The 22,834-nt window shown below is 43.3% G+C and overlaps 1 protein-coding gene and 2 long non-coding RNA genes across 3 annotated transcripts in view; all 3 read left to right on the top strand.

Moving 5' to 3' along the window:
- Window positions 1-18,130, top strand: part of LOC113582958 (uncharacterized) — a 33,193-nt gene extending 15,063 nt beyond the window's left edge. The window contains exon 5 of the mRNA XM_081714194.1: window positions 17,512-18,130. Within this exon, the coding sequence (XP_081570320.1) occupies window positions 17,512-17,631 (120 nt within the window). The 3' untranslated portion in view covers window positions 17,632-18,130. The remainder of the gene's footprint in view (window positions 1-17,511) is intronic.
- Window positions 3,777-5,255, top strand: LOC145658014 (uncharacterized). The gene is made up of 3 exons (XR_014123947.1): window positions 3,777-4,426; window positions 4,581-4,910; window positions 5,123-5,255. It is a non-coding gene; the product is annotated as an uncharacterized LOC145658014 (long non-coding RNA).
- Window positions 15,820-16,990, top strand: LOC145657999 (uncharacterized). The gene is made up of 3 exons (XR_014123925.1): window positions 15,820-16,041; window positions 16,196-16,521; window positions 16,717-16,990. It is a non-coding gene; the product is annotated as an uncharacterized LOC145657999 (long non-coding RNA).
- Window positions 18,131-22,834: the final 4,704 nt, after the last annotated feature.

Below are 22,834 nucleotides of genomic sequence, written 5' to 3'. Positions count from 1 at the left end.
CTCGTGGCTTGACAAAGCTATTGATCGCCATGTGTGAAAATGCACGAACCAAGAGGTCACAAAAAAGATCTACCATGTCACAGAGTGACATCAATATGCATGACTACATGTTTATATATATATTAAACAACATTAAACAGTCATCTTTCTTTAACCAGACAGTACAGGTATATACACTGAGGAGAGAGGTAATAATACATTAACTAGATTAAAAAAGCAAAAGTAAGTAAATAAATAAATGAATTCATTAAAGGGTGTTTACACACAGACAGTGCTGTGTGATTTCCCCTCCCCCACCCTGAAAGTTTGTGAACAACAGAGCTCCTGTAAATGAAAACCGGAAACCCACAATGAGATGCTGCAGCTCAGAGCACGTACAGACAAAAGCACACCAACTGTCCTTAATTTCTGACCTCAGATCTGTTTTCCATTGACTAGCTGTATCTTTCAGGCCTGGTTAAAGAGGCAAATCTGAACCAGGATCTGATATAAACATTAGATTGTGCTTGTGAGTTTCTGCATATGAAAACAGGAAACCCACATTGAGGCCCTGCAGCTCAGTCCACGTACAGACCACAGCATATTAATCAAAGTCAAAGTCAAATTTACTTATAAGCGCTGTTTACAACAGATGTCACAAAGCAGCTTTACAAATGTCTGAGTCCAAGCCCCCAGTGAGCAAGCCAAGGGCAACAGTGGTAAGGAAAATCTCCCTAGAGCATGAGGAAGAAACCTTGAGAAGAACCAAGACTCAAAGGGGGGGATCGTAATGCGCTAGGAGTTGTCTCAGGTACTGTGGGGCAAGACCATTGAGTGCTTTGTAGGTCATTAGAAGTATTTTCGAAGTATATGAATCTTTACTGGGAGCCAGTCTAAAGTAGCTAAGATAGTATTGATGTGATTAAATGTTATAGTTCTAGTGAGAACTCTGGCTGCTGCATTGTGGACTAGCTGGAGCTTGTTTAGGCACTTAGTAGTACAGCCAGATTGTAACAGTGAGCAGTAAGGAAGCGGACATGTGCAGAGAAGATCGAGATTTATTAGGGTCAAATCCAAATTCAGAGTCGTCAGAGCAGTCCAGGGTCAGTTTACCGATATAGAGATTCCGAGGGTACATAACAACAAAGAAACAAAAGCACACAAAGACAAACAAGGGAAGCAGGCTACAACATAGACTAGGAAACAGGAAGGCTAGGAAACAGGAAGGCTAGGAAACAGGAAGGCTAGGATAAACACAAAGGCTAGGAAACACGAAGGCTAGGAAACACGAAGGCTTGGATAAACACGAAGGCTTGGATAAACATGAAGGCTAGGAAACACGAAGGCTTGGATAAACACGAAGGCTAGGAAACACGAAGGCTAGGAAACACGAAGGCTAGGAAACACGAAGACTAGGATAAACATGAAGGCTAGGAAACACGAACGCTAGGATAAACACAAAGGCACTGAGTACAAACTTATGGGCATGGGCTTTCAAACACAACAGTACAGACATACAGACTTTCAAACATCCAAAGAATGAGCGGCCAAGACAAGGGAACCAGACAGGGTTTAAATACATGAACTTAACAAGACTAGAAATGAGGAACAGGTGAAAGCAATGATGGGCATGGAAAACCAAATGAGGGGTGGAGGAAACGAAACTAAAGACTGGAACCAAAATAACACACACGACAGGAAAACCATCAAAGCGAGGGGGGACCAACCGTGACACAGATAGTAAGACATTACAGTAGTCCAATCTGGAAGTGATAAATGCATGGACTAGCTTTTCTGCATCATGTGCGGAGAACATGTTCCTAATCTTTGCAATGTTCCTGAGGTGGAGAAAGGTGTGATAGAACTATTATTTGTGAGCTTTGAATGAGAGACTGGAATACATCATCACTCCAAGATCTTTAACTGTTAGAGAAGATGTGATTGGGAGACCATTGAGGTTCATTGAGTAACTATGTCTGTGGGTCCTAGCTGTCTGTGGGTCTTAGCTGTCTGTGGTCCTAACAGACGTACATCTGTTTTGTCAGGATTAGTGAGAGAAAGTTCCTCAACATCCAGTGTCTGACATCCTTCATGCATTTGTCAATAATACTAAGCTGATATTTCTCCTTTGGTTTGGCTGAAACATATAGCTGAGTATCATCAACGTAGCAGTGGAAACTAGCACAGTGTTTGCATATAATATCACCTAGAAGTAACATATATGAAGAAAAAACAGAGGACCTGGAACAGATCCTTGTGGGACACCATAGCTAACCTTGTATGCTTAATAGTCTCCATTTATGTTAACAACCTGACATAGATTGGCTAGATAAGATTTAAACCAGGAAAGGGCTATTCCCCTAATCCCAACAACATTTTCAGGTCTGTCTAGTAAAATGTTTGTATCTTAGATCTGTTTCAAATAGATTTGACTTATATTTACAGTATTCAGCCTTTTAACTTTGCTCAGGGGCCCAAAAGTGGTAACTTGAATTGTATTCCTGTTCCAGAACACTGAGACGGGATTGATTCTTGAGTCCCAGGTCAAAGGTCACATAGACAAGTGTGTTTGTGTACAAATTGGTGAATGTGAAGTAATATGATTTAGAATATGGACCATACACTATGGTGTGTTGTGGTGTCTCATAGGGACCTTTGAAATTTTGCCTTCTGCACTTAAACAGTATTTATGGCATTTACATTTACAATTACGGCATTTAGCAGACGTTCTTATCCAGAGCGACTTACAAAAGTGCTTTGTCATTTACTCATAGAATATATCCAAGTACAGTACAGTAGGTTAGAATTAAACATACCAATGAACTGGAATACTGTAGAATACAGGGATGAATGCCGATACCTAGAAGTGCAAAATACATAAGGTCTATCTTAAAGAATGATAAGTGCTATAAACAATAAGTGCTAGTACACACAGTACACACACACGCACACACACACACACACACACACACACACACACACACACACATAGAGGCGCACAGGCTCACACGCACATGCACACACACACACACACATGCACACACTGAGGAGCACAGGCTCACACACACACCCACACACACATGCACACACAGAGGAGCACAGGCTCACACACACACACACACACACACACACACACATGCACACACAGAGGAGCACAGGCTCACACACACACACACACACACACACACACACACACACACACACACACACACACACATGCACACACAGAGGAGCACAGGCTCACACACACACACACACACACACACACACACACACACAGAGTTTTCATTGCATCAGTTTACATTGCATCAGTAATCAGTTTGCACTGCGTCAGTAATCAGTTTACATTGCGTCACTAATCAGTTTGCATTGTGTCAGTAATAAGTTTTATTGCAGAACACTGAGACCTCATATCTTTGTCATGGACGTTTTTTTATTGTTCCTGTTTAAAAAGACTTGAAAAGTTTAAGACATTTTTGAAAATATCTGATTGACGGGTATCACGCTCACAGACTGGAGCGTCCCCCGTTTCCCTGGCTACCTAACCACTTCCTTGTTTTCCCACTATCGTCTGTTTTTAGGGTTTCCTGTCTCCTCCCCTTTAGCTTCAGCTGTTCCCTGTTGGTCCTTTGTTAGTGTTTCTATTTAAACCTTGTTTGTTCATCTCGTGTTTACTGGTCATTGTATAGGTATATCCCTTTCGATGCACTTTCTCTCGGGTTAAGTTACCCTCTCTGTCTACGTTGCTTTCCCTGTTCGTATTCGCTAGTGTTGTTCTGTTCTCTATTCTCGTCAGGTGTTCTCTCATGTGTTGTACTTTCTCTCTGTGCTCTCATATATGTTGCTTTTCCCAGTTCATATATGCAAGTGTTGTCTGGTTTTCCTTTTATATCTGTTGCCTGTGTGTTTGGTCTTGTTTACTGTCTGTCTAGCTTAAGTAGCCTGGTTCAGTGTATTCACCCTCACCCTGTTAGCCTGTTATTCTTCTGTTTGTTCCTTCCTTCTATTCTGTATTGTGTTTCCCTGATTAGTCTGTTTTTGTTATTAAACTTATTATTCATGTATTCTATTCTGTCTCTCTCTACACATTATGGCTTCTCTAGTTTGTGATTCAGTTGCTTCTCACATGTGAGCCATTGTCACTTTGCAAGTTTGTTCACTCTCTACCCTCCAAACATAGCCAGTGACGTGAAGTATTTGTAGTGATCTGCCCCCACACAGCCAGAACCAATCATCTTGCGCATGTCTCATGGCCGACTTGTCAGAACGGCGTTTGCCACAAGGCTGTGAGATCTGATAAAAAATTTAAAAAATCAAAAAGTTCCACTGACGAGGACCAATGAGATTTCTGTGCGGTCGTCTGCGTTAACATCTCACACCACCATCAGACACCCAGCCTCAGACTGAGAGATGGAGAGATCAACACTCATACTCACGATTCTCTTGTGTGAGTAGATGTGCTTTGTGATATATGTGTATTAGGAGTGTTTCTGTAGATGATTGTGTATCTGTCTCCTCTCCTCTAGAATGTGAGATCTTAGTGTCTCATAACTTTCTTTTGCTGTCTGTTCATTGAGCTAAAGTGAGATGTTCTCCTGTAGATGTTGCACTTTCCGGTCAGAATAGGATCTCCGGAGTAGAAGAGGAGAAGAGCGTCATTCGTGGACAAAACATCACTCTCCTCTGCGACTGTGAAATACCCAATGGGTCGAATGTCGCCTGGTTTAGGAACTGTTCACACTCGTATCAACCTAGTCTCAAGCTCCCACCTGCGCTGTCCCGTTATACTTTAAAGTGGAACGGCATGGATAAAACGCACCACCTGGAGATTACGGCCATCACAGAATCAGATCAGGGTGTCTACTACTGCGCTCGGCATACCAATCGTATATACTACTATGGAAACAAGACAACTCGACTCTCTGTTATCGGTAAGATACCTCATTTGCTGTTGTTGTACAACTTTTTGGTGTGAGGTTTTTCTGGTTTGAAAACGATCCTGTTTTGAAAATTACTATTAATGATATATTTCGCATCTTTCTAGGCCACGTTAGTAATGCAAGCACTGCTCTTTGAATTCTCTCTCTTTTTTAACCTTCACCCTTTCTCCATTAAAACAGTTTCATTTCCTCTCCGATTTCAGACACGGGTGTCTCTGGTGCCGAGCTCATGTCAATGTGTAGAGTCTGCTGGACCCTGCTGTTTGTTGGGTCTCCTGTGTGTGTTCTCCTCTCCTCCACCTGTGTGTACTGTTTCTATAGTAACAGAAAAAGAGGTATTTCCTCACCATCATTCTTCCTTCGACTCCATTCCTACTCTAGAATTTTCTCCAGTATAATGTAATTTAAATGTAATGATCGATTAACATATAATATAATATTATTAGATTATTTATTACTAAGTAATAGTAATATATTTGGACATCTGGACAGATTGATGGGGGTTAGGGGACATCTGGACAGACTGATCGGATTAGCGGACATCTGATCAGACTGATGGGGGTTAGGGGACATCTGGACAGACTGATGGGGGATAGGGGACATCTGGACAGACTGATGGGGGTTAGGGGACATCTGGACAGGCTGATGGGGGTTAAAGGACATCTGGACAGGCTGATGGGGTTAGGGGACATCTGGACAGACTGATGGGGTTAAAGGAACATTTGGACAGACTGATGGGGTTAGGGGACATCTGGACAGACTGATGGGGTTAGGGGACATCTGGACAGGCTGATGGGGGTTAAAGGACATCTGGACAGGCTGATGGGGTTAGGGGACATCTGGACAGACTGATGGGGATTAGGGGACATCTGGACAGACTGATGGGGGTTAGGGGACATCTGGACAGGCTGATGGGGGTTAGTGGACATCTGGACAGACTGATGGGGGTTAGTGGACATCTGGACTGACTGATGGGGGTTAGTGTCCATCAGACCCTTCCTTCCCCAGGAGAATGCTCACAAAGTGTTATGCTGCACTGATTGTCCTCTTTGGTTTCTTCACTCAGGATCCATAAAGAACAATGAATATATATATGAGGTACATGCATTCTCACTACACGGATGTTTTGCATTTTAAACATATTTGCCACCCCGGTTACTGGTATAATTATTCTCTCTCTCTCTCTCTCTCTCTCTCTCTCTCTCTCTCTCTCTCTCTTTCAGATGATCTGTGCTGAGGAGCATGAGTGTGAGAGGACTATGAATGGAGAGGTCTGTGACCACACTGAAGTCTTCTACACACCTCAGATATCCTCACTCAAATCAGAATAAACACAGCAAGCTAACACACACATATTGAGTAATGAGTTTTCTGTGTAGGCTCGTCGTTGGGTTGCCATGTAAGGCTTCAGGGTGGACTTCATGTTAAAATAATAAACCAAAGATTTAAATAAAGCCAAAGTGTCCAGGAGGGAGTGAACATCAGCACACAAACAGGTTCTGGAGTCCAGCGTCTCTGTGGAGCCACTCAGACACTGGCCCTCATGCTCCGGGGACTCCGTGGTAGGGGATACACGTCAGCACCTAGAACCTGGAGGGAACCGGAGTGCAGAGGCCAGCGGAAGGGCAGACTGTGCATGTAAAAAAAACAAAAACAAAAAAAACCCCACATGGATCTTTTTGTGGGTGGAGCTATATGCAGAGATCCAGCACTGTAGCAGAGCAACATTTGTCACCAAGGAGGAAGCTATCTATGTGCTCCATCACTCTAGTTACATTAAGCTCACACTTTTAACCCAAGTGACTTACTATTATAACTAAGTACAACTTGAACAATTGCTCAAGGGCCCAACAGTGGCAACTTGGCAGTGGTGGGGCTTGAACCAGCAGCCTCTTGATTACAAGTGAAGGTCAGGCCTCTTCCGAAGGTCTGCACTGACTGCATTTTACAAACTTATAACATAAAGGATATGAAACAGACAGCCAGGATCAGGGGGTGCTACATTTACACAGTGGTCTCATTACATAAAGGACGTGAAACAGACCACTGCAGCCAGGATCAGGAGGGTGTTACATTTGCACAGTGGCCTCGTTACATAATTGATGTGGAACAGACCACCATGGCCACAATCAGTGCTACATTAGAATTGCTGAACATAATAGCTAGAGTTGCAGGTAGCACCTGTTTTATAAATAGATTCATATATATTTAAAAGTATTTAACAGCAACTAATAGCATCTAGGTCACCATCCAAGCTCTTTGTGTCTGTCTGTGTGTGTGTGTGTGTGTGTGTGTGTGTGTGTGTGTGTGTGTGTGTGTGTGTGTGTGTGTGTGTTTTTTTGTATTGGTGTTTGTTGTGTTTCCGGCCTACAGTCAGCGTGAGTCATTTCACACCCCCTGTAACTGAGCTAGGAGTTTAGGAAACCCTGTTGTGTTAACGGATCATCTGGGCTTCAAATCCATATTCCAAATTCTAACAGTGTGTAAAATTATTTCAGGAACAGAGCAGGCACATGGTACTGGGTACACCGGGGCGTGGCTGGTGATTGGTGAGCTGGTGCTACTGGATTGGGGGCATGGCCAGTGATTGTTGAACTGGTGTTACTGGAATAGGGGCATGGCCGGTAATTGGTGAACTGGTGGTGCTGGAATGATGGCGTGGCTGGTGATTGGTGAACTGGTGTTGCTGGAATAGGGGTGTGACTGGTTTTTGGCCCGATTTTCTGATCGGCATTAGGTTTCCGTGATCGTAGAGTAAACAGAGTAAACTCTGGATCATGGCCAAATCTGTGTTCTCTCATGGCTTGACAATCAACTCTCGATTGCTATGTGTGAAAAATCATAAAAAAGACCTATCATGTCACGGAGTGACATCAATATGCATGATTACAAGTTTATATTAAACAGTTTATATGCAACATATAACAGTTTGTCATGTTTCTTTAACTAAACAGTAAGAGGTATATCAGTCAGCCAGATAGATACACTGAGGAGGGAGGTAATAATACATTAACTAGATTAAAAAATGCAAAAGTAAGTAAATAAATTAATCAATTCATTAAAGGGTGTTTACACACAGACAGTGTTGTAAGATTCCCCTCCCTCACCCTGAGAGTTTGTGAACAACAGAGTTCCTGCAAATTAAAACCGGAAACCCACAATGAGATGCTGCAGCTCAGAGCACGTACAGACAAAAGCACACCAACTGTCCTTAATTTCTGACCTCAGATCTGTTTTCCATTGACTAGCTGTATCTTTCAGGCCTGGTTAAAGAGGCAAATCTGAACCAGGATCTGATATAAACATTAGATTGTGCTTGTGAGTTTCTGTATATGAAAACAGGAAACCCACATTGAGGCCCTGCAGCTTAGTCCACGTACAGACCACAGCATATTAATCAAAGTCAAAGTCAAATTTACTTATAAGCGCTGTTTACAACAGATGTCACAAAGCAGCTTTACAAATGTCTGAGTCCAAACCCCCAGTGAGCAAGCCAAAGGTGACAGTAGAGAGGAAAAACTCCCTAGAGCATGAGGAAGAAACCTTGAGAAGAACCAAGACTCAAAGGGGGCCCCGTCCTCCTCTGACAACAGACACTACAATAGTAACAATACAAACAATAAGAAGCAGACAAAAGTTGTGTGTGAGAGCGAAAAATAAATTAAACAAATAAATAAAAAATAATAAAAAGAAGTCCTGGTCTGGTCCCGATGGTGTGTGTGTGTCTGAAACCCATCTCACACGTCCATCAAGATGTTGGTGGAGGTGCAGTGGGCTACAGCAGGGGACATCAGGAGGTGGTGGGAGCAGCCATGGCAGCTGGGATAGGTTGAGGCTCAATAACATCATGACATCATGGGTAGCTGTACCTCAGCAGAAAGAGAGACTAGATTATTAGGCATGTCCAGGTATGAGGGTGTGTAAATTAGAGAACTATAATGTGCAAAGATGGACTCTGGCAGATGTAGCTATGGCAGCACGGCTAATAGGAAAGAACCAGAAGAAAACCACAGGCTTGAGGGCACCCTGGAACATCAGCACTCCACCACTCTCAGTCAACAAACTTGAGTGACAAGAGAGGTGAACATCATAACATCAGAACATCTCAGTTTACCACAACTCTCAATGCCCATGGACCCCCAGATCTTCACCTTTACCTAAGATGGGAAGTAGTTAATAAATTGGCTGACTGTACAGATAGGTTTTCAGTCTTGCCTTAAATATTGAGCCGTCCACACTTTGCACTTTTTTCGCTCTTTTTTGCTCTTTGCGCTATTTTCGTCATCTCTTTTCCCTCTCAAACCCTCCTCTCTGCACCACGACGCACATCTCATACAGCAGAGATGCTCTTATTTATCTTGGTATACATGACACTCACCTCAAGCCGTCTCTAACCCCTGACCCAAGATGTACCCGACAGAGGACAAAGGACGCGACTTGAGGAAAAGGCGTCAGGAACAGGCTGAGGGCTCGGGTACACCGAGCTCCCTTACCTAGCATCCTGCTAGCCAATGTCCAGTCTCTGGACAACAAGCTCAATGACCTCCGGGCCAGGATAAGTTCCAGAGGGACATTCGAGACTGCAACCTCGTCTGCTTCACCGAGTCGTGGCTGAACCCAGTGGTGCCGAGCCAAGCCATCCTGCCGGCCGAGTTCTTCTTGGTTGACCACATGGATAAGACAGTGAATTCAGGGAAGTCGAGAGGCGGTGGAGTGTGTGTGATGGTAAATAACAGCTGGTGCAACGATGCCAATGTTGTTACTCTCGCCTGCTGCTGCTCACCCAACCTGGAGCTGCTCGCCCTCAAGTTTCGTCCATTCTATCTTCCTCATGAGTTCACCATCAACACCGTGTACATCCCACCTCAGGCCAACAGGGACACTACACTGTGTGAACTTCGTGAGGCTCTCACACAGTTTCAGGCACAGCACCGGGACGAAGCACTTATCGTGGTTGGGGATTTCAACAGCGCTAACCTCAAGCGTGCAGTGCCCAACCTTTATCAGCACATAACCTTCCTCACCAGGGGAAAGAGGACACTAGACCACTGCTACACCCCATACAAGGACAGTTCCGAGGCACTGGATCATCCATAGTTTGGTAAGTCGGACCACACCTCCATCTTCCTCATACCAAAATATAAACAAAGGCTAAAACAGGAAACTCCGGTTCACAGGGATGTCACGCGCTGGACAGACCAATCAGTGGCCGCTCTGCAGGACGCTCTGGATAATGCAGACTGGGACATGTTCCGGTGCAGCACTGATGATGTCAGCGAGTATACGGAGGCAGTAGTAGGGTTTATTGGGAAACTGGAGGATGATACTATCCCAAGAGCCACCATCAAGACGTTTCCCAACCAGAAGCCATGGGTGGACAAAACCATCCGCGAGGCTCTGAACTCCCGCACTGCTGCCTACAACGTGGGGATCATCAGCGGGAACATGGATGAGTACAAGTCTGCGGCATACGGAGGGCGCAGGGCGGTGAGAGAGGCAAAATGGTGCTACAGGAAGACACTTGAGTCACAGTTCCAGCAGAGTGGCACTAGATCCCTGTGGCAGAGACTACGGACGATCACAGATTACAAGAGCCCACACTCTGGACTGATGAGTGCGGACGAGGCTCTGGCGAATGAACTAAATACATTCTTCGCTCGCTTCAAGGCTGCACCTGGCAGTGCTAATGCTAACAGCGCTAGTGCTAACAACGCAAATGGTGCTATCGATGCAACCAACAGCGCACGCGCAAAGCCCACCATAGGCCAGCGCCCTCTCATCATCACGGAGAGTGACATGAGAAGAGTGTTCAAAGTTCAAAAGAGTGAATACCAGGAAGGCGAAGGGACCAGACGACATCTGCGGTAGAGTCCTCAAAGCCTGCACAATCCAGCTAGCCCCAGTATTCACTGACATCTTCAACCTCTCCCAGATGCTTGGAATCATCCCATCCTGCTTCATGCGATCCACAATCGTCCCTGTCCCAAAGAAACCTCGACCTTCCACCCTGTTGCCCTCACATCAGTTGTGATGAAGCGCTTTGAAAAGCTGGTCAGAGACTTCAACACCTCTTCACTGCCAGCCTTCATCAACCCACTGTAGTTTGCAAACCACCACAACCGCTCTACTGATGATGCAATTGCAAAAGCATTTCACTGTGAGTTATACCATGTATAACTATGTATGTGACAAATAAACTTAGTGTGGGAGCTTTATAAGAAAAGCCAATGTAATGTAGCTAAGTGTAATAGTGTCAGGGCTGCCCACTAGCCTTTCCCAGCCCAGACACAGATCACCTTCGACTGAATACTAATTGATTTCACCTGTATCTCATTTCAGTTTCTTTTATAGCCTCCACATTGCCATAGAATCCTCACGAAGTATTGTATTCCCATACATTCCGAGCATACCTTGTTTCTGTTGTCTCTCCCGGATATCAAACTCTTTTTTTCCCCCAGACTACACATCCTTCTTAGCCCTTTGAATGACCTCGGATTCTGACTACTGGTTTGGACCTCGGACTGTGACCTCATCAATCCTTCCAATTTACCTACCCACTCCTTCCTACCTGTTGTCAAAATAAACTCTTACATTTGGATCCAAACTTACCTGTGTCCCGACGATTCGTTACACTAAGATAGGAGTGATGTGTTCAAATGTTCTAGTTGTAGTAAGATCTCTGGCTGCTGTGTTTTGAACTAGCTAGTGCTTATTTACGCACTTAGTAGTACAGCCTGATAGTAAGGCATTACAGTAGTCCAATCTGGAAGTGTAATTCCTAGCTTTTCTGCATCATGTGAGCAGAACATGTTCCTAATCTTTGCAATGTTCCTGAGGTGGAGAAAGGTGTCGTAGAAATATTATTTATGAGCTTTGAATGAGAGACTGGGATACATAATCACTCCAAGATCTTTAACTGTTAGAGAAGATGTGATGGGGAGACCATTGAAGTTCATTTATTTAGTATTTAGAGAGTGAAGTGTCTGTGTGTCTGTGGGTCCTAGCTGTCTGTGGGCCTAATAGAAGCACATATGTTTTGTCAGGATTAGTGAGAGAAAGTTCCTCAACATCCAATGTCTGATGTCCTTTATGCATTCATCAGTAATACTAAGCTGATATTTGTCCTCTGGTTTGGCTGAGAAATATAGCTGAGTATCATCAGCGTAGCAGTGGAAACTAGCAAAGTGTTTACATATATCACCTAGAAGTAACATATATATGAAGAAAAAAGCAGAGGCCCTAGAACAGATACTTGTGGGTGTAATGTATACACACCAACAGAAGAGGATCCAATTGCTAGAGGTTTTATTTTAGCAAACAAATAAATTCGTGGAACCAGACAGGGAATCGTGGTCGGGTCGGTCCAGGGTCTAAACACGGGGTAGCATCCGGGAGGTATCCAAGGGTCAGGCAGTAGTCAAGGTCGAGAAAGCAGGCAGGAGTCAATAACCAGGAAAACACTCAGGATAAGGAAACACTCAGTACGCCACATAGGTAAGCAATACCTCACGATGTGTACACGGGGAAGGGGAGCTTATAAAGGGGGTGGGAATGAGGGGAATGGGAATCAGATGTGTGCTAGAATTCCGGTGAATCAGATCGGGGGTGTGTGCGAGTGGGCGTGGCTGTGTGTGGCTGAGGGTTGTTCCTGGGGTTCATAATAGTGGGACACCATAGCTAACCTTGTATGCTTAATAGTGTCCATTTATGTTAACAAACTGATAGAGATTGGCTATATAAGATTTAAACCAGGAAAGGGCTATTCCCCTAATCCCAACAACATTTTCGAGTCTGTCTAGTAAAATGTTGTGATCTTAGATCTGTTTTCAATTAGATTTGACTTACATTTACAGTATTCAGCCATTTAACTTTGCTCAGGGGCCCAAAAGTGGTAACTTGAATTGTATTGCTGTTCCAGAACACTGAGACGGGATTGATTCTTGAATCCCAGGTCAAAGGTCACATAGTCCAGGTGTGTTTTTGCATACAAATTGGTGAATGTGAAGTAATATGATTTAGAATATGGACCATAAACTATGGTGTGTTGTGGTGTCTCATAGGAACCTTTTAAAATTTTTGAATTTTGCTCTGGGTCCCAGATCTACTGGTCTTCCACATTACTCTACTGAGTGGAACCAATCCAACAAAACCTATGATCTACTGCTTAAGAACATCACTGAATCAGACCTGGATCTGTACTAATGTGCTGCACATGAGAAACGTATTACAAGAGATGAAACTGGAGCTACGAGCTATAATTATGTTTACCACTATGGGAAGAAAACCACTCGACTGTCTCTTGTTGGTGAGATCATTCATCCTGACCACCTGCTGAACAGTGTTTTCTTTTTAACAATGACTTTCCCTGACCTACTGGTGCACAGGGTTACTGTGTTTTATTTTACAAGACTGATAGAAACAAATGTATTGATTCTGGGAGAAACTGAAGCAACGATTATGAGATATACATATATAGGCTTCTATAGAGAGAGATGCAAAACACAAGAGTTCTGTCTCAGATCCAAAACATCTATCTGAGGTCTGTTCTGAGTTTTCGGTCTGGAAATTGTTAGTAATGCAAGTTCTCCTGAATGACTAAAAGCTCTAGTTTTACCCTGCTGCTCTTGTTTCAGCCATCCTGCATTAATACAGCTTCTCTTCCGCTTTGATTTCAGACATGACTGTCCCTAGTGCTGACCTCTCCCACGCCACCCTCACCCCACCCTCACCCCACCCTTACCCCACCCTCAGCCTCATCATAATTAATGACAGACCAAATTCTCTGAGTTGAATGCTTTTATTTTAATACCTTTTGCTTTTCTGATGGTACGGCCAGTTTAACCAGTTAAATGCATATGCATCAAATAATCAGTATTTCTTAATGAGCATTACTGACAGCATCATGGCTTTAATATTGAATTTCTCCAGCGTTCCAGGGTGGAGCTGTAATGTGACTGACTGATTTTTTTTCCTGCATTGATAAACTGGTCAGAGATGGATGTAGAAAAAACAGAGCATGAAACATCGAGATACTGATGAGATACTGTCATGATTAGTCCCTCCCAGGTTCCAGCTTCCGTGTTTTCCCTGTGTTGTGTGTTTTAGTTCTATGCCATAGCTTTGTTTTCTTCCCCCCTCATTTGATTACTTACACCTGTCCCTCTTTTCTACCTTGTTAAGTTCATGTATTTAAACCCTGTCGTGTTCCCGGTGTCTTGGCTGTTCATTGAATGTGTTTAGTTAATTGCGTTTGCATGTTTATTTTGTATGGTTGTGTTTCTTTGTACTCTGTGCCTATGTGTTTATCCTAGCCTTTGAGTTTCCTAGCCCCGAGTTTTCCTAGCGTCTTGTTTTAGCCTGCCTCCCTTTTTATGCCTTCGTGTGTTTTTGTTTGTTTGCTCATGTATCCACGTACTCTTCGTGTTGGCTCTTTGACCCTGGACTGCCTTAACGACTCTGATTCTGGATTTGCCTCTATTAAATCTCGCTCTTCACTGCACATGCGCCCGCCTCCTTCCTGCTCACCGTTACAGGTACAAACACACACACACACACACACACACACACACAGAGGAAGTTGAGGAGGGGTTTTGTGGACTGTGGTCGTCAGAGTTGATGCACATATAGTTCATTTATGAACTCAGTGTGAACTGATTTCATGTCCTAATTTCACCTCCCACAGTATTATATTAATATGGCTGTTGAGATGATTATGGTTATTGATTTTTGAATAATATTTTTATTGCTCTTTACTTTCATTTTAAAAACTACTTTCTAAGCTTTGTTTTACTAGTTAATGTTTTGAGATTCATTATGACTAGATTCATTATGAAAGAGGTTTTAACTGTAATTGGATGTTTTGCAGCTTCATGACTAATTGAAGCTCAACAAGACATATTTGCATCTGATCACTTAAATGAACTTTTAAATGAATCAGGACATAGTAGGAAAGCGAGGATCAGTGTGGTTGGGTTATTATGTTATGGCGTTTGTTATTTAGTTGTAGCACACTAAGTCTTTTTGTCAGTTCAAATGGTTGTGTTTAAAACCTTCTGTGTTTTTATATGAGAACCTCATTTCAGTCAGTTTACATTGTGTCAGTAATCAGTTTTATTGTAGAATACTGAGACCTCATATCTGTGTCATGGATGTTTTTTTATTGTTCCTGTTTAAAAAGACTTAAAAAGTAAGACATTTTTGAAAATATCGAGTATCACATTCACAGACTGGCGTGTCCCCCATTTCCCTGGCTAGCTAACCACTTCCTTGTTTTCTCTTTTCCTCTTTAAAGGGTGTTTACAAACTTGGTGCTGGTAGACTGTGGGGCTTTTTAATGCTGGGTGCCTTCCACTTACACTGTTGGTTGAAGAGGTCCTGGATGGCTGGAAGTCTGTTGGTTGAAGAGGTCCTGGATGGCTGGGGGTCTGGGGGTCTACCAGACTCATACCAGGAAATGATGCCACCTGTCAGTGAGCTCTTAAAGGTGCATCTCTAGAAATTCATTAAGGTTGCTGGTGTTCAAGGCCAACCATTCATGCCCACTCTCTTTAAAGAGTGTTTACACACCAACAGTGTTGTGAGCTCACTGTCTTTAACGAGTGTTTACACACCAACAGTGTTGTGAGCTCACTGTCTTTAACGAGTGTTTACACACCAACAGTGTTGCGTGAGCTCACTTTCTTTAAAGTGTGTTTACACACCGACAGTGTTGCGTGAGCTCACTTTCTTTAAAGGGTGTTTACACACCGACAGTGTTGCGTGAGCTCACTCTCTATAAAGGGTGTTTACACACCGACAGTGTTGCGTGAGCTCACTCTCTATAAAGGGTGTTTACACACCGACAGTGTTGCGTGAGCTCACTCTCTATAAAGGGTGTAGTAATCTGCCCCCACACAGCCAGAATCAAACATCTTGCGCATGTCTCATGGCCGATTTGTCAGAACGCGTTTGCCACAAGGCTGTGAGATCTGATAAAAAAATTTAAAAAATCAAAAAGTTCCACTGACGAGGACCAATGAGATTTCTGTGCGGTCGTCTGCGTTAACAACTCACACCACCATCAGACACCCAGCCTCATACTGAGAGATGGAGAAATCAACACTCATACTCACGATTCTCTTGTGTGAGTAGATGTGTTTTGTGATATATGTGTATTAGGAGTGTTTCTGTAGATGATTGTGTATCTGTCTCCTCTCCTCTAGAATGCGAGATCTTACCGCATCATAACTTTCTTTTGCTGTCTGTTCATTGAGCTAAAGTGAGATGTTCTCCTGTAGATGTGGCGTTTTACGGTCAGAATAAGAGCTCCGGAGTAGAAGAGAAGAGCGTCATTCTTGGACAAAACATCACTCTCCTCTGCGACTGTGAAATACACAATAAGTCGAATGTCGCCTGGTTTAGGAACTGTTCACACTCGTATCAACCTACTCTCAAGCTCCCACCTGCGCTGTCCCGTTATTCTTTAAAGTGGAACGACACAGATAAAACGCACCATCTGGAGATTACGGCCATCACAGAATCAGATCAGGGTTGTCTACTACTGCGCTCGGGATACCGATGATATATACTACTATGGAAACAAGACAACTCGACTCTGTTATCTGTAAGATACCTCATTTGCTGTTGTTGTACAACTTTTTGGTGTGAGGTTTTTCTGGTTTGAAAATTGCTATTAATGATATATTTTGCATCTTTCTAGGCCGCGTTAGTAATGCAAGCACTGCTCTTTGAATTCTCTCTCTTTTTTAACCTTCACCCTTTCTCCATTAAAACAGTTTCATTTCCTCTCCGATTTCAGACACGGATGTCTCTGGTGCCGAGCTCGTGTCAATGTGTAGTCTGCTGGACCCTGCTGTTCGGTGGGTCTCCTGTGTGTTCTCCTCTCCTCCACCTGTGTGTACTGTTTGTATAGTAACAGAAAAACAGGCATTTCCTCACCATCATTCTTCCTTCGACTCCATTCCTACTCTAGAATCTTCTCCGGTATAATGTAATTTAAATGTAATGATCGATTAACATATAATATTATTAGATTATTTATTACTAAGTAATAGTAATATATTTGGACATCTGGAGAGATTGATGGGGGTTAGGGGACATCTGGACAGGCTGATGGGGGGTTAGGGGACATCTGGACAGGCTGATGGGGGGGTTAGGGGACATCTGGACAGGCTGATGGGGGTTAGGGGACATCTGGACAGGCTGATGGGGGGTTAGGGGACATCTGGACAGGCTGATGGGGGGTTAGGGGACATCTGGACAGGCTGATGGGGGTTAGGGGACATCTGGACAGGCTGATGGGGGTTAGGGGACATCTGGACAGGCTGATGGGGGTTAGGGGACATCTGGACAGGCTGATGGGGGTTAGGGGACATCAGACCCTTCCTTCCCCAGGAGAATGCTCACAAACTGTTACGCTGCACTGACTGTTCTCTTTGGTTTCTTCACTCAGGATCCAGAAAGAACAGTGAATATATATATATATATATATATATATATGAGGTACATGCATTCTCACTACACAGATGTTTTGCATTTTAAACATATTTGCCACCCCGGTTACTGGTATAATTATTCTCTCTCTCTCTTTCAGGTTATCTGTACTGAGGAGCATGAGTGTGAGAGGACTGTGACCACACTGAAGTCTTCTACACACCTCAGATATCCTCACTCAAATCAGAATAAACACAGCAAGCCAACACACACATATTGAGTAATGAGTTTTCTGTGTAGGCTCGTCGTTGGGTTGCCATGTAAGGCTTCAGGGTGGACTTCATGTTAAAATAATAAACCAAAGATTTAAATAAAGCCAAAGTGTCCAGGAGGGAGTGAACATCAGCACACAAACAGGTTCTAGGTTCAGGTGTTTTTGTGGAGCCACTTGGACATTTTGCTGAGGGATCCAACATTGGCTTCTTGGCAGTGGTGGGGTTTGAACCAGCAATCTTCCATTTAAAAGGCAAGTACATTAACCACTGAGCTACCACTGCCCTGCTACTGTCTCCTGCACCTGCATCGAGCCCACTTCCGGTTCTGGGTCAAGTTTCTCCTCCTGTTATGATCGGGCTTCTTTTCCTGGCCTGACCCCGGCTCTCGAACCATCTGCTACCCAGACCTTTGACCCAGACCATCCCGATAAATGTTCAGATGCAATCAGCTTCATTATTCTCCCAAATCTTCTGTGAATCGTGTGTGAAATAATAAATATAGAAATAAACTTACCCTGCCTTGTGTGTAACTTCATATGTGACAGTGGAAACATTTGTTAGTACCTAAATATTAGATCCTGAATGTTCCAGTGCGGTAGAGTGTGCAGCTGCGTCTTAGCAGGTTCGCGCCGTGGTCTAAAGAGTCCTATATCTGCTGCACTGCACAAAAACCTGCAAACAGGAAACCCACAATGAGGCCCTGCATGTCAGGTGAAGGTCAGGCCTCTTCTGAAGGTCTGCACTGACTGCATTTTACAAACTTATAACATAAAGGATATGAAACAGACAGCCAGGATCAGGGGGGTGCTACATTTACACAGTGGTCTCATTACATAAAGGACGTGAAACAGACCACTGCAACCAGGATCAAGAGGGTGTTACATTTGCACAGTGGCCTCGTTACATAATTGATGTGGAACAGACCACCATGGCCACAATCAGTGCTACATTAGAATTGCTGAACATAATAGCTAGAGTTGCAGGTAGCACCTGTTTTAAAAATAGATTCATATATATTTAAAAGTATTTAACAGCAACTAATAGCATCTAAGTCACCATCCAAGCTCTTTGTGTCTGTCTGTCTGTGTGTGTGTTGTGTTTCTGGCCTACAGTCAGCGTGAGTCATTTCACACCCCCTGTAACTGAGGTAGGAGTTTAGGAAACCCTGTTGTGTTAACGGATCATCTGGGCTTCAAATCCATATTCCAAATTCTAACAGTGTGTAAAATTATTTCAGGAACAGAGCAGGCACATGGTACTGGGTACACCGGGGTGTGGCTGGTGATTGGTGAGCTGGTGCTACTGGATTGGGGGCATGGCCAGTGATTGTTGAACTGGTGTTGCTGGAATAGGGGCATGGCCGGTGATTGGTGAACTGGTGGTGCTGGAACGATGGCGTGGCTGGTGATTGCTGAACTGGTGTTGCTGGAATAGGGGTGTGACTGGTTTTTGGCCCGATTTTCTGATTGGCATTAGGTTTCGGTGATCGTAGAGTAAACAGAGTAAACTCTGGATCATGGCCAAATCTGTGTTCTCTCACGGCTTGACAATCAACTCTCGATTGCTATGTGTGAAAAGTCATAAAAAAGACCTATCACGTCACGGAGTGACATCAATATGCATGACTACAAGTTTATATTAAACAGTTTATATGCAACATATAACAGTTTGTCATGTTTCTTTAACTAGACAGTAAGAGGTATATCAGTCAGCCAAATAGATACACTGAGGAGGGAGGTAATAATACATTAACTAGATAAAAAAATGCAAAAGTAAGTAAATAAATTAATCAATTCATTAAAGGGTGTTTACACACAGACAGTGTTGTAAGATTCCCCTCCCTCACCCTGAGAGTTTGTGAACAACAGAGTTCCTGCAAATTAAAACCGGAAACCCACAATGAGATGCTGCAGCTCAGAGCACGTACAGACAAAAGCACACCAACTGTCCTTAATTTCTGACCTCAGATCTGTTTTCCATTGACTAGCTGTATCTTTCAGGCCTGGTTAAAGAGGCAAATCTGAACCAGGATCTGATATAAACATTTGATTGTGCTTGTGAGTTTCTGTATATGAAAACAGGAAACCCACATTGAGGCCCTGCAGCTCAGTCCACGTACAGACCACAGCATATTAATCAAAGTCAAAGTCAAATTTACTTATAAGCGCTGTTTACAACAGATGTCACAAAGCAGCTTTACAAATGTCTGAGTCCAAGCCCCCAGTGAGCAAGCCAAGGGCAACAGTGGTAAGGAAAATCTCCCTAGAGCATGAGGAAGAAACCTTGAGAAGAACCAAGACTCAAAGGGGGGGATCGTAATGCGCTAGGAGTTGTCTCAGGTACTGTGGGGCAAGACCATTGAGTGCTTTGTAGGTCATTAGAAGTATTTTCGAAGTATATGAATCTTTACTGGGAGCCAGTCTAAAGTAGCTAAGATAGTAGTGATGTGATTAAATGTTATAGTTCTAGTGAGAACTCTGGCTGCTGCATTGTGGACTAGCTGGAGCTTGTTTAGGCACTTAGTAGTACAGCCAGATTGTAACAGTGAGTGGTAAGGAAGCGGACATGTGCAGAGAAGATCGAGATTTTTTAGGGTCAAATCCAAATTCAGAGTCGTCAGAGCAGTCCAGGGTCAGTTTACCGATATAGAGATTCTGAGGGTACATAACAACAAAGAAACAAAAGCACACAAAGACAAACAAGGGAAGCAGCCTACAACATAGGCTAGGATAAACACGAAGGCTAGGATAAACACGAAGGCTAGGAAACACGAAGGCTAGGAAACACGAAGACTAGGATAAACATGAAGGCTAGGAAACACGAAGGCTAGGATAAACACAAAGGCACTGAGTACAAACTTATGGGCACGGGCTTTCAAACACAACAGTACAGACATACAGGCTTTCAAACGTCCAAAGAATGAGCGGCCAAGACAAGGGAACCAGACAGGGTTTAAATACATGAACTTATCAAGACTAGAAATGAGGAACAGGTGAAAGCAATGATGGGCATGGAAAACCAAATGAGGGGTGGAGGAAACGAAACTAAAGACTGGAACCAAAATAACACACACGACAGGAAAACCATCAAAGCGAGGGGGGACCAACCGTGACACAGATAGTAAGACATTACAGTAGTCCAATCTGGGAGTGATAAATGCATGGACTAGCTTTTCTGCATCATGTGTGGAGAACATGTTCCTAATCTTTGCAATGTTCCTGAGGTGGAGAAAGGTGTGATAGAACTATTATTTGTGAGCTTTGAATGAGAGACTGGGATACATCATCACTGCAAGATCTTTAACTGTTAGAGAAGATGTGATTGGGAGACCATTGAGGTTCATTGAGTAACTATGTCTGTGGGTCCTAGCTGTCTGTGGGTCCTAGCTGTCTGTGGTCCTAGCTGTCTGTGGGTCCTAGCTGTCTGTGGGTCTTAGCTGTCTGTGGTCCTAACAGACGTACATCTGTTTTGTCAGGATTAGTGAGAGAAAGTTCCTCAACATCCAGTGTCTGACATCCTTCATGCATTTGTCAATAATACTAAGCTGATATTTCTCCTTTGGTTTGGCTGAAACATATAGCTGTGGAAACTAGCACAGTGTTTGCATATAATATCACCTAGAAGTAACATATATGAAGAAAAAACAGAGGACCTGGAACAGATCCTTGTGGGACACCATAGCTAACCTTGTATGCTTAATAGTCTCCATTTATGTTAACAACCTGACATAGATTTCCTAGATAAGATTTAAACCAGGAAAGGGCTATTCCCCTAATCCCAACAACATTTTCAGGTCTGTCTAGTAAAATGTTTGTATCTTAGATCTGTTTCAAATAGATTTGACTTATATTTACAGTATTCAGCCTTTTAACTTTGCTCAGGGGCCAAAAAGTGGTAACTTGAATTGTATTCCTGTTCCAGAACACTGAGACGGGATTGATTCTTGAGTCCCAGGTCAAAGGTCACATAGACAAGTGTGTTTGTGTACAAATTGGTGAATGTCAAGTAATATGATTTAGAATATGGACCATACACTATGGTGTGTTGTGGTGTCTCATAGGGACCTTTGAAATTTTGCCTTCTGCACTTAAACAGTATTTATGGCATTTACATTTACAATTACGGCATTTAGCAGACGTTCTTATGCAGAGCGACTTACAAAAGTGCTTTGTCATTTACTCATAGAATATATCCAAGTACAGTACAGTAGGTTAGAATTAAACATACCAATGAACTGGAATACTGTAGAATACAGGGATGAATGCCGATACCTAGAAGTGCAAAATACATAAGGTCTATCTTAAAGAATGATAAGTGCTATAAACAATAAGTGCTAGTACACACAGTACACACACACGCACGCACACACACACACACACACACACACACACACACACACACACACACACACAGGCTCACAAGCACATGCACACACACACACACACACACACACATGCACACACTGAGGAGCACAGGCTCACACACACACACACACACACACACATGCACACACAGAGGAGCACAGGCTCACACACACACACACACACATGCACACACAGAGGAGCACAGGCTCACACACACACACACACACACACACACACACACACACACACACACACACACACACACACACACACACACACACAGAGTTTACATTGCATCAGTAATCAGTTTGCATTGCGCCAGTAATCAGTTTACAGGTATATCCCTTTCGATGCACTTTCTCTCGGGTTAAGTTACCCTCTCTGTCTACGTTGCTTTCCCTGTTCGTATTCGCTAGTGTTGTTCTGTTCTCTATTCTCGTCAGGTGTTCTCTCATGTGTTGTACTTTCTCTCTGTGCTCTCATATATGTTGCTTTTTCCCAGTTCATATATGCAAGTATTGTCTGGTTTTCCTTTTATATCTGTTACCTGTGTCTTTGGTCTTGTTTACTGTCTGTCTAGCTTAAGTAGCCTGGTTCAGTGTATTCACCCTCATCCTGTTAGCCTGTTATTCTTCTGTTTGTTCCTTCCTTCTATTCTGTATTGTGTTTCCCTGATTAGTCTGTTTTTGTTATTAAACTTATTATTCATGTATTCTATTCTGTCTCTCTCTACACATTATGGCTTCTCTAGTTTGTGATTCAGTTGCTTCTCACATGTGAGCCATTGTCACTTTGCAAGTTTGTTCACTCTCTACCCTCCAAACATAGCCAGTGACGTGAAGTA

The sequence above is a fragment of the Electrophorus electricus genome, chromosome 5 (assembly GCF_041902795.1).
Source record: "Electrophorus electricus isolate QZ-2024a chromosome 5, ASM4190279v1, whole genome shotgun sequence".
Lineage (NCBI taxonomy): Eukaryota > Metazoa > Chordata > Actinopteri > Gymnotiformes > Gymnotidae > Electrophorus > Electrophorus electricus.
Note: the sequence above shows the minus strand (reverse complement) of the source record. Positions and strands in the feature narration are given on the sequence as shown.